General features: G+C 51.6%; 1 protein-coding gene across 3 annotated transcripts in view; it reads right to left on the reverse strand.

Moving 5' to 3' along the window:
* Window positions 1-12,584, reverse strand: part of CACNA1B (calcium voltage-gated channel subunit alpha1 B) — a gene marked incomplete at both ends in the record, with an annotated part of 161,608 nt that overhangs the window by 74,944 nt on the left and 74,080 nt on the right. For 2 of the 3 annotated variants that reach the window (XM_080928034.1, XM_080928035.1), the window contains 4 exons: window positions 561-778; window positions 1,397-2,179; window positions 7,883-7,989; window positions 11,018-11,085. In XM_080928034.1, the coding sequence (XP_080784160.1) occupies window positions 561-778; window positions 1,397-2,179; window positions 7,883-7,989; window positions 11,018-11,085 (1,176 nt within the window). The remainder of the gene's footprint in view (window positions 1-560; window positions 779-1,396; window positions 2,180-7,882; window positions 7,990-11,017; window positions 11,086-12,584) is intronic. The other variant, XM_080928036.1, reaches the window with a different exon arrangement.

A 12,584-nucleotide genomic window follows, 5' to 3' on the forward strand; every position in this document is an offset into this window, starting at 1 on the left:
CTCCCTGGAATGCCTCTTGGTTTGCTTTTCATTCTAACATGGTGAGGACCACGTGTCACTACATGACATATCCTCTGTCGTCTTACCACATGCTCCTTCCTGCTTGCACACACATTGGAGCACACGAGGGAAGAAAGAGAGCAAGTCAAAGATGGTGGTTGGGGTGTGTGAGGCAAGGCTTCGGGAATGTGTGAGCAGTTAGATGACAGTCCTGCCTTCCTAGCCTAACACCGGTCCTTACCACTGTGTGCCAAGCAACAGAAGGCAAACACTGTCTTTCCAACTACTTTGGCACCTTCCACTGTGTTCTCAGCACTGACGCCAAGCCTGGCATAGGAGAGCAGAATGAAAGCGTTTGTAGAAAGAGGAACAAAGGTATTTAACATGGATCTGCCTCTGGATCAATAGAAAGCCAAGAGATGTCAAAGGACTAATACTGATAGCAAAGAACTTTCCCTCCTGGGAGAGATTCAGAGAAGCAAGCTGGATCCCCACCCACTAACATAGAGCGTACCAGACTTAGGTACTGGGCCTGCCGTTGGTTACAGGGAGATACTCACTGGGAACTACAGTGGTCTCCCCAGGAGGGCCTGTCAGCGTCACCGGGACATGCACGGTGGTGCTGGGGTCTGAGGGCTGACTGCCCATCCGGGTGACGTTACGTTGGTTGTCTGCATCCTCTGGCTGTTCATCCACTTTCTGGAGACAGGTGCTGGGCAGCATGTGTAGAGGACCCACGCCTGTGACTACAGTGGCCTCCAGGTCACAGTGAGGTTCCCTGAAACCAGAATGCGCATTAGTCTGATGCAGTATGGGATACCTTGTTCCTTAGGACTATCCTTTTACACAAGGCCAGAAAACCCTGGGCTACATGCTCTCCTGGCGTTTTGAATGGTTCCTGTCTCCCTACATTACATTGTCTATGGAGCTGCTCCGTCTGCTTTTAACAGAGCCAGGCACTGTTGGTGTTAGGAGACAGAGCTCAGCTAGACTGATCCCTAACAATGACCTCCAGCTGGGCCTGAACTGGGTTCTCTGTATCACAGAGATAGTGGCTTCACCCTTGACCTCTGATTTCCAGGCCTCTTGGAAGAGTGAGAGCCAAAATCAGGTCTGCACCCTCTGTATGTTTTTGATAAATTGCTAGCACAATATCTTACTTCTCCCAGGTTTAGGGGTCTTCCCAGGACAATGTGTTCATAATGTCTCCAGTCTCCCCAAGTCCCTCCCTAGGTATCTCTGAGCACACAAAGAAGTTTACCAAGGGAAGAATTTGGAGTGTGGGTGGGTGGGAGGGGTGACTGCCAAGCTATACCTTTCCCTATTTGCATAAGGGCTCCTAACACCCCCACCACCCCTCCACACACCCCACTCCCCATAGGGACCTTTTACATACTTGGGCTGGTGATTTCGGGTTTCCTTATCCCCTTCCACCACATTGCTCTCCTTCTCTACAGCCTCCTTCTCCGGAGGCTCAAGTGTTGGCGGCACCTTATGCCTTGCACGATGCCTGCGTGTGGGTTCCTCACTGTTCTCTGCCTCACGGGGGCCCGTGCGAGGGCCTCGGTGTCTTGCACGCCGCTCGCCCTTAGGTACAAGCACCGGTGCAGTGCCCTCCTTGCTCGAGTCCTGTGCATGTCGATGGGCACGGTGGCGCCGAAGCTCCCGTTCAGTGGCTTCCTCTGGGGATCCGCGCCGGTGGTGACGCCTACTGCGCTCACAGCGTGCTTGTGCGTCAGCCCCTGGAGCCTCCTTGCTGTGACTTCGACGGGGGCGGGCACGTTCCTCGCGGACCCCGGTCTCAATGCTTTCGGCCTTTGGACAGTCTGTCCTGTCCTGTTCGCCTCCAGCAGGGGCTGTGGCTGATGTCTTGTCCCTTTCACGATGCCGGTGGTGCCGGCGTGGTGGGTCTGCGCTTTCCGTGGCCTCCGTGCCCTCAGGCTTTGACTTGTTCCCAACCGGTCCCCGCAAGCCATCCCGACCAGGCTCCACCACTAGGGGTCGGTCCATGTGTGTCTTCATGTCCGGCCTCACATGGCGAGTGCTGGCGTAACGCAGGCGCTCCTCGGGGTCCATCTCGCTGTACAGTGCCTCACAGCTGGCACGCAGGTTCTGGAGCCTTAGCTGACTGGCCCGCTGCTCCCATACCGAGCGCGCCTTGGCCGAGTTCTGCTGCCTGCTGCGGGGAGACTGTCATGAGTGTCACGGACACTTATCCTCTGCCTCACAGGGAAGCCGCAGATGAACACAAGCGATGGAGGGATATGGGGACAGGGAAGGAGAGGTGACTAGAGCCTTAAAGACCCAGCAGTGCTGAAAATCAGGGGAAGAATACCCAGAGCTGGGGTACTGTTCAGCGCCTCCTGTCAGTGACCCGGACAGGCCGGCTGACAGCAGGAACAGGCCGGTTATGGGCCCTAGCTGCCACTCAAGCAGGAGGACAATGGCCCGGAGTCTAAAGGGTACAAGGCTGTGGGGATGCCAAGTGCCAGAATGAGTGGGTAAACAGAATTTCAAGGTAGATGGGCAGCTAGCCAGTGGGAAGGAAAGATCATCTTGCAAATGGAGAAGGACTGAAGGAGGCACCTCTGCAGCCACCCTTGAAAGCTGGCCCAGTAAGGGCCACACGAACGGATACTTCCCTGGAGACACTTACCCATGGAACCTCCCAAAGGAGCATGTAGCCCTGCGTGGGCAAACAGAACCTCTGCCGAGTTTTGAAGAATTCAGGCATCCCTTGGTAAAGAGCCACTATTTGGCTTCAACCAACTTCAGGAGCCCAAGACAGGTCTAGAATGCCCTGTTCTTTCTTGGCTCTGTGGGGACCCTTTACTCCAGAGAAGAGAGCCAGGCACACTCTTGAAATCCTCCAGCACCAAGGGTGGGCAGCAGCCTAGCTCAGCCCTCACTGAATAGTGAAGGACCTTGTCTTCACTGAAACATCACTGGCCCAGACCACAGTTCCCACATCCAAGATAGGGAGCCCTTTCATTCTGGATCCTTTACTGAATAAAACGAAAAAAAAAAAAAAAAAAAAAAAAAAAAAAGTGGCCTGGGCCCCACCTCTGCCAAGTAGAAACTACATCTGAGACTAGAGCCTCAAGTCTCTGAGCCTTCTGGTTGACCTTGGCAGTGTCTGCGGTACCACTGAGGACAGTCATGGTACCAGTCTCTGGGTTCATACCCACTTCACACTTCTTTATAACCACCTCAGAGATGGGTGCTTCTCCTGTGTCCACCTCGCAAGGGCGGACACTCAGCCTAGAAAGAGGACAAGACCTACTTGGAGATCAGAGCCACTGATGGAGTTAGGTTCATACGCATACTGGGCAAAATGGAAGAGGTGCCCCAGGGATACACAAGCTCTCAGTCAGACTCCATTTGCCTTACAATGAAGCTGCAAACTGTGATGAGGAAACAACCCGGTCCCTGGAAAGGAGCCATTGGAAGCAGGAGAGCAAATCTGAAAGCTAAACAAGAGTCTAGTCTCCTCCCCTGGGGTCTCAGATGAGGCTGACAGGGCTGCAAGAAGCAGTTGCTAGTTCAGGACCTCAGCTGAGGCATCAAAGCCATGCTATCTTTACTCCAAGAAGACCCTGTAATGCCCACAGGGCTTCCTTGCCCCTGGTAGAGCTCATCTTCATACAACACCGAAAGGCAAGAAATGGAAGAGGGCCTGAAGACAAATACCCTTCCTTCCTCAGGGATCCCAGACAGTTGGTGTCTACTCACTTCCATGGGCCTCTCAATCAGTCCGATACCAATACGGCCTGGACTCTGAATCCTCTGATCCTTTCACAATTGGGCAAGATGGGCAGTGAAGATAATGGATTCATGCAAAGGTCTGAAGCTCCAGCTCGGTGGCATAGGCAGGAGTGGGCTCACTCAGCCCTAGCCTTGTCCCAAGCACAACTCTCTCTCCAGTACGGAAAGGAGCCGGGCTGCCCATGGGAATAAAGGGCATCACTAAATCTCAAAACATGAAACAAGGCTCTGAAAGGAATTTTCAACTCTGAGGTCTCTGGGCAGAGCTGGCCTGTCACTTGCAGCTACAGGAAGGATGAGTTGTCCCCAGTATGCAGCACAAATGCCTCCCTTCTGCCATATGGATCACTGAGGACCAACAGGCTTTCTTGCCCTGTCAGACATCAGGGCCCAACATCGAGCACCTCACGCTTGTAAGAAGACTGAGATCGCCCCGTGCTATTGTCAAATGGTACACAACACAGGCAAAAGACGTGGAGGTTCCAACCACAAATATTCCTTCTCCAGCATGAGGGTCCACTGGCAGAAGACAGTAGCAGCACCTCCTCTATCCTTGAAGGAAGACCCAGAAGCACATTTCCCAGGAAGAACTACTCAGGACAAGTAGCCAGGCTAGAGTCACCCCCAAGGAAGCTTAGCTTGGTCTGCTACCCACCTTACTTTCCTTCCCTGTGAGCACCCAGTCCCCATTCTGCAATCAGACCCTTAGTTCCCATCCTGGGGCTTTTAGTATTACCCTGGCCCACTACAAGTTCTACAGAAACTTTGTTCACGCTAAAACAAAGGCTACCTCAGAGTAAATGACACATTCTCCCCAAATTAAGGAGGTGTTTAGGAGGAGCTGAGGAGTGGTCCCAAGAGTACTCCCTGCCATCCCTGTACATAGGGCCTCTTGGGAACTACAGAAGACCTTAATCCACAGAGCTCCACCCTATCCAAGAAGTAGATATATACAAGACACTGGAGTGACTGCACACAGACAAACAGCAGACAAAAGGACAGAGATTAGAAGGGAGAGGAGGACCAGGCTCAGAAAGATCTGAGCCTGGGCATAGGACTTGAGGACAACAGGGAACATGCCCACCATTCCCACAGAAGGCTGGGCTGGAGCTGCCCATGAAGCAGGTGACTGAGGGAAAGCAGTCAGGAGTGGAGGGAAGGTGTGAGTGCATAGTTATCATGGAGCCACAGATGGAGAATCATAGCGGAGCCACTCACGGTGAGTTTACGCTGGAGACAGATGAGCTGCGAGATACAGTACCTCGAGTTTGCTTTACAAAACTGCACATGCAAGAAACAAAACATAAACAGGAGTGAGAAAACCAGAGACAATGTTCTGAGACACAAGTGACACGTGGCGCCACATCAGTGCAGGTGTGGGCCACAGCGCACATCTGGCAGAAGGCTAGAGATACATCTGGCAGACAGGCACTGGCCAAGACTTAAAGAGAAGCTGGGGACCAGTTCCATCTGTGCAGAAAAGTGAGGCTAAAGGGAACCAGTGACTCCTATATGGCTGGAAGACAAGACACAGTTCTCTCAGAGATCAACACCGTCTGGCCCACACTGCCCTAAGGAGGAGTGGGCTGGGAAGAGTTATTAGCCACCTTTATAGACCTTCCAACAATCTCCTACACCCAAAGTCCCGGACAAACAGACCTGAAGCTGCTGGCCTTGGATTAGTACCTTCTCCTGTGGGACTACCCAGGTCCTGCCACCTACCCCACTTGCCTTCCTCATGAGGACTTGGTCTCTGCCTCCAGAACTTCAGTTCCCAGACTTTAGGCCCATGGCTTCCAAGTCACAATGGCCCTTCCAGGAAAGATCCAGCCACCAAGCCACCTTCCATGTGGCTACTGCATCCATGTCCCAGTGATGTACAGAAAAAGGTTTTCCAAAACAAAAGAGAAAGCAGCAATCTCTTCACAGTCCCTTCCTTCCACGGGGCTTCACAGAGGTGCCCCCAGTGCCACTTTCTAAAGGCCGCAGCATTAGCACACACTGTCGACTGAAAACCATTGATCTTCACGCAGCCCCAGTGTGAACAGGTGTGTCAAGCCTATCATAGTGCTGTGGAGAGAGTGGCTGCAAGTGTGAGGTCGTGCGTGCAAACCTAGGACTTGTGAGTGTGTGAGGTAGGGAATGGATGTGAGGACATGTGGACTTGTAAACTGGAGACTATGTAAGACTTGAGTGAGAGTCTGTGTGTGTGCCTATGAAACTAGGTAAGACTGAGGTGTCACAAAAGACAGGAACCTGCCCCACACTTAGTGTCCTACGCCTCCGGGAACCTAGGGAGCTTCCATGGGGGTGCACAGGGCTGCACCCCATCCCAGAAATTCTGGAATCTGTTATGCTACCCAGAATGCAGTAGGCCTCAGTCACCATGCATGCTGAAGGCCCTTCAGCAGCCACAGAACACCCCGGAAGAGTTCCTCCGGGAACTGCTGAGTCAAGAGGTTTGTGACAGCCCCATTCCCTCCACTCTGGCAGCAACTACGAGAACTCACTCAGCTCCGGAGCCCACAGAGGTCCTAACACGAGTGGCAAGAGCCAGCAGCAGCAGCACTGTGCTCACTTGGCACCGTGCTCGTGGGAAAGGGCTCCCCGAGTGTGGCCAGCTCCCCAGAATCTCTACTCAAACCAGAGTGACTAATTTAATACTGTTGTGTTCTCCCGTTCTTGAGGACACAGCACATATGCAACATTGTCTCTAAGCAGGGCAGTGAGGGAAGGAAGGCCTAGGCAGCTTCTTCTGACTATGGAAGGACCCTACACCCCTTTCCCTAGGCCTCCGTCAGACAGGAGTGCCTTTGGGAAGGAAAGCCCCAGAGGCAGCAGGAGCTGCTCACAGCTAGGAACAACAGAGAAGGCAAGTGTTAGAAAGAGCATTACATCATTCCACATGTCTACATGCTGATCATGACAGATGCTAACCTGCCATCCCCTCTACAACAGACCACCACCAGCTCACAGAACTCATAAAGGAAATCAGGAAGACGCCTGTCAGGTATTATCAACCCAGGATCAAATTACTGAGTTAAGCTGCTCAACTAATCAACAACTGAACGGCCAGACAGTGAAACACTAGTGCAGGCTTTTAGGCTGAGCTCCACAAGCCACCTAAACAACGTATGCCACACCCTAAGCCCGCCCGGCTCCCAGCACTGGTCCCTATGGGCTGCAGCCTGGCTGACAATTCCCAGGCCAAATGCGCTCTCTACTCAGCTCAGAGATAAGTCGTCTGAAAATACTGTCTGGTGATCTCTGGGAAAGAACAGAACCTCACTTTTGATACTCTCTCTGTCTCTCTGTCTCTCTCTGTCTCTCTGTCTCTCTGTCTCTCTCTCTCTCTCTCTCTCTCTCTCTTTCTCTCTCTCTCAATCACTACATCAACATCCACGACCCACCAATTCCAACCCACAATTCAGCAGCACCGGCATAAGTCACCACAAGGTCCTGAGTCAAAGGCACGTGCCCGGCCTATGAAGAGTGTGCAGCCTCAATGCCAGCAGGGTATACTTCTCCCAAGATTCGCCTGCTGCCAGGCCGTGTGCCCAACTTTCCTGACACCTAAACACAAGCTTTCCCCAAAGTCCCTAACCCTCTATAAACTTCACTGTACCCAAGACCGGGGTGAATGACAGAGAGCTGGATCTTCTGGCAGAAGATTGCCCTTTCTCATCACAGATGCCTCCTTGCCAAACACCTGCAGCGACAGCTTTGGAAGTGGCTAGGCTGCCACTAGAACCTACTGTCTGTCCCACAAAGCACATTTCTGGAAAATTATGTGTAAAGTCTATATGCTGACTCCTCGCTCTCCTGACACCTGCCAGGGTTCTGTAATGACAAACCCACTAGGGCCACCTAGACACCATCCAGTGACTCAGAAGCCCAGCTAACCCCACACACCATGAAGGCCACACACTCACACCCTGCCCATGTTCAGGCTGGGGAAGCCATAAAGCATGCTCATCTGAGCCCTTTGCTCAGGCTCCTTTCAAAACAATTCCAGGGAACAACTGTGTCTTCACCAGCCCTGGCCAGGGCAGGGGTTCTGAGAACACAGGCTCTGCTGCTGCCCAAACCACCCATATTTTATTCCCAGAAGCCTTACGCAGCGATGGAGATGTTGGCAGCAGACATGGGGCTGACTTCAGCTACTTCTTTGGCCTTCTGAAGAGCAAGCTTCTGATTGGCTGCTTCTTCCATCTCCTCTTCATCCTGTTTGAACAACAATACTCCAGTCTTCTGGAGTCAAAACCTGCCTGGCCACTCTGAGGCTCTCAGTTCTTTTTCCTAACGCCTCTGTGCCTCTTCTGCGCTCCAGACCCGGGAGCAGACATCCAGGTCCTGAGTGGACAGAGTGCCTTGTGACCCGGGGTGAGTTCTCTCAGTATCCTCCAAGGCCTCCGCTCCTGCGTCTGTGACTAGAAGCGTCAGTATCTGGGGCTCCTGCATCAGTGGCCTAGCTCATGCCATCTTGAGCATGTGCCTGTGCTGAGGGCCACACCTCATTCTGATCATTCCCAGGCCAGTACAGAGTCACTACCAAAATATCTCTTTTGTACCTCAGGCTCAACACAGCAAATCTTTCCCTTTCCCATCCCCCTGTCCTTCTGGGAGCTCTTGTGCCACCTGACCAAAGCTGGCCTACCCCACAAAGCCGGGAATAAGGTCAAGGTGCCCTGCCCCCATCAGAACCATATGCCACCTTTGAGTTTCTCTGCCTGAACCAACCAGATCCCATAAAGCCACAAGTGACTATTTGCCACTGCAATAGGACCTATGTGCACGCAGTTACCTGTCTAGGAAGAGAAAGGGACAGCTGACAGAGCCTCTGGCCTTGACCTCATATCACAAGACAAAGACAGCAAGCTCTGTTTCAGGACTCCAAATCAGTACCACTGCTGAGCCCAAGATGCAGTCAGGAAGACCTCTCTGCTGCCCATCTGAACAAGTAGACTCCCATGACTTCTTCAAACCCCAAGCCTAGACCTCCTGAGGCTAATTCCTCTGAAAGCTAACAATCCTGAAAATGTACCTGGATCTTGAGGAGCATAAAAATGACAAAAGCCAAAAAACTAAGCTTCTGGTCACTGCCCAGAAAATGTCACTGCAGAGGAGACCCACAATCCTCAGGCCCAGGAAAGAAATGGCTAGTTCTTCATACAGCGGCCCTCTTGGCAAAGAGCCATCCTAATCACTCCAAGGTGTGTATTCAACAGCCTGAATATTCTAAAAATAATTCAGTGTAAATTTATTTCCACTTCACAGAAAAATAGTCAGTGCTATAATACATTCGTGAAAGTATGAAAGTGGGCTGGAGAGATGGCTCAGTGGTTAGAGCACCGAATGCTCTTCCAAAAGTCCTGAGTTCAGACCCCAGTAACCACATGGTGGCTCACAACCATCTGTAACGAGATCTGATATCCTCTTCTAGTGTGTCTGAAGACAGCAACAGTGTACTTATATATAATAAGTAAATCTTTTTTTAAGTGTTAAAGTATTACCATTTCACTATTAAATGTGCCCTATAGGCTCACCTGTCAAATGTTTGTTCTCTCTTTAAGAAATGGAGCCATCTGAAAGGTACGGATCACTAGGGGATGTCACTATATCATGGTCTGGTCCCTTCCTGTCCATCTCTGCTTCCTAGCACCATTAAGAGAACAGCTCTGATTTGCCACAACTTTCTGCCATGATGTTTGACTCAGCTAACAATGGACTATAATCTCTAAAATCAGAAGACATAATAAAAATTTCTACTTATTTATACTTTTTCTCTAGGTTTTTTTTTTTGGGGGGGGGGTTGGTTATAGCAATGAAAAGCTGATTAGCACAGGATGGATTAAATCCTCCCTTTCTAGCTCTCAGGCCTAGCCCAGGCACCGTCATGTGGCCAGACAGATAGTCTTTCATCGGTTACAATTCCCAAGGCAGGAGGGTTCTTGTTTAGGGTTCACCATAGAGAGATCGGGTACAGGCAGGTCCCTAAAAATGCTGCCTCCTCAGGTTCCCCTCACCCACACGAGAATGTGAACTCAAGTATACTTCTGCACAGGAACTAATATTACTAGCACGCCAAATTCACATGGTCCCAGAAACACTACCATCAAGGACAGCTCTGGATATACATGGGCTCTGCAAGCCCATGCAGCCGGGCCAGGAATCTGGCCATAGCCAATACTCTGGCAATACTCAGCACTGTCCAGACGGATGACAATAATAAGCCAGCTAGTGACACTCCTGAGTCCTCGGAAGCCAGAGATCAGAGCAAAAGAGGAGCCCAAGACCTCAGGCACTGCTGCAGGAAAACAAGCAGAAGCAATTAGAGGGTCATGGTCGCTACACTGAATAAGCTACACTCTCTTCAAAAACCCTGATCCAGTCTTCCTCAGTCCCATAACACTGGCCTGCTAAGGTCAGTCTTGGCGATGTACACAGGTGCCAACGTGGGCACCAGAGATCACAGAGCACCTCTCACAGAAACATGGTAAACGCACACATAAGACATTTATAATGAATGCACTTTGAAGAGGCCTCTGTGCTGGAGCCAGAACTTGAATCAAAATGATGACCTAAGGCTGACAGCAGGCAGCCTAGCTTCCTAGCAGGTAGCTGGACACAGAACTGAGGGCTGCTAGAGAGGGGTTTCTGTCTTCCACAGGGAAACCAGAGAGAAGCACATCTACGAACCTGTTTCCCACTGGGCTTAGGTATAAGAAATGAATATTGAACGGTCCCTGCTGGGTCCTGCCTAAACAAGGAGCCGTCCTGCTGTGACACAGATGTGCACTGACAGAATCACCTCGGCCAAACTGGGCATCCGAGGGTGGCACTACAGGCAGCCTCTCTCCCTTTCAGGCATACAGAGCCAGGCGTTCCCTAGGGCTCGCTCATACACTTTGCCTGGGACACTTCCCGTCCTCGTCACAGGCCTGCACTGTGACACATGTGGCCCTGTTTGGCCTGTGCCTCCTGCACTCCACACTCTATCCTGTTCATTCTGCCTGCCAAAGCCACATCTCCTTTGGGAGCCTGTCTACACATGTCCCTACCTTTATGACCATGTCCCTCCTTGCTTCTGGGTTCCCAGAACCCAGATTAATATCTCTTTATTCATGACTTTGAGAAGATTCTCCTGGAGAAGAGTCACATGGACTCTGGCTCTATAACTTCATCCAGAGTAACCTGCATTGAGCCCCAGACTTTCTACCACCTTTGGGGCTGCAGGTGGGGTTTTACATACCTTGGTCAACTCCTGGGCATTGGCAAGGTTGTCCACCGCGATGGCCAAGAAAACGTTCAGCAGGGTGTCTGGTTAGCTCCAGCTAAGGAAGGGAGCCCTCTGCCCACAAATTGTCTCATATCATCCCATAATGGTTGCCCATGAAAGACACAAACATCCATCTACCAAGTCTCCAGCCTCTACACTCTAAAACCATCAGCCCATTCTGGGCCCTGTATACCCAGATGCACAGGGCCCCTCCCCCATGGCTTCAGTTCTCATCAGTTGAATTGCTTCTCTACAGTTTCACATGGCTCAGCCTTCTCTAATAGACACAAACACACACACAGAGAGAGAGACCGAGAGAGAGAGAGAGAGAGAGAGAGAGAGAGAGAGAGAGAGAGAGAGAGACAGAGAGAGAGAGAGAGAGAGAGAGACAGAGAGAGACAGAGACAGAGAGAGAGACAGAAAGACAGAGGGAGGGCTCTTTGTTCACTCAGGATCTCTGGGGATGATGCTGTAGAACCAAAGACTAGGGGCCAGGCTTAATCAACTTGCCTTTGCCTCCTTTAGAAGATACATAGTCCGCTTTCTTCATCCTCAACTCTTTTCAGTTCTAGTCTTGGAACAAACATACCCTGCCTTTACAGGCTCCAGGGATGCCCCCAACACACCGGGGCTGTGAAAAGAACCAATCCAACCCCTTTCAGGACTCAGTTCCTGAGCTAGGCTCATCAACCGCCCTGCCTCACAAGCTCCACCTAGTGATCTGAGTGCCCAGCAGTGCAGCCCACCCTGAGCGGACCCTGAAACCCTAGGAAGTCCTGCCAGCACCTTTAGGAACATGGAAGCCAGTGCAGTGCAAGTGCTGGTTTGAATGAGAATGGCCCCCACAGGCTCACCGATTTGAATTCTTGGTCACTGGGGAGTGGCTCTATTAGAAAGGATTAGTTGCTGGGGCCTTCTTAGGGAAAATGCGTACCAGGGGGTGGGCTTTGCGTTTCAGAAGCCTAAGCCAGGCCCAGAGTCTCTCTCTCCCTGCTGCCCTCAGAGCAGATGGGGAACCCTCAGCCTCTTCCCCAGCACCATGTTTGCCTGACGCTGCCACGCTCCATGCTATGACAATGTACTAAACCTCTGAACTGTAAGCCAGTCCCAATTAAATGCTTTCCTTCATAAGAGTTACCGTGGTCATGGTGTCTCTTCACAGCAACAGAACAGTGACTAAGCAGGTCCCTGTGTGACCTCTCCCAGGACCTTATGCCATCCCATGAGCCTCTCCCACCAGGGAAGAGAACTCCAGGTATGACAAGCTTTGCTGTTGCTCGTCTCCCACGTAGTGTTACGCTTGTAAGTCATCTCAGAACTGGAGACAACCTTGGTACCACTGCCATGCTGGCCAGTGCAATCCCTGGCATCCATCGCGACGCCTTAACCCTGACAACCCCAAATGCTACACACCCTATGTGATGTCCTGGGGTTGGGGTGTAGGCTGACCACAGGGCCCAGTGCTCACGACACTTGGGCCTCTTTCACCCTAGGTCTGGGAAATCACTCAAGCCAGGCAGTGCCATTCTCCCTATTGCCC

This window comes from Micromys minutus, assembly GCF_963924665.1.
Source record: "Micromys minutus genome assembly, chromosome: 13".
Classification (NCBI taxonomy): domain Eukaryota; kingdom Metazoa; phylum Chordata; class Mammalia; order Rodentia; family Muridae; genus Micromys; species Micromys minutus.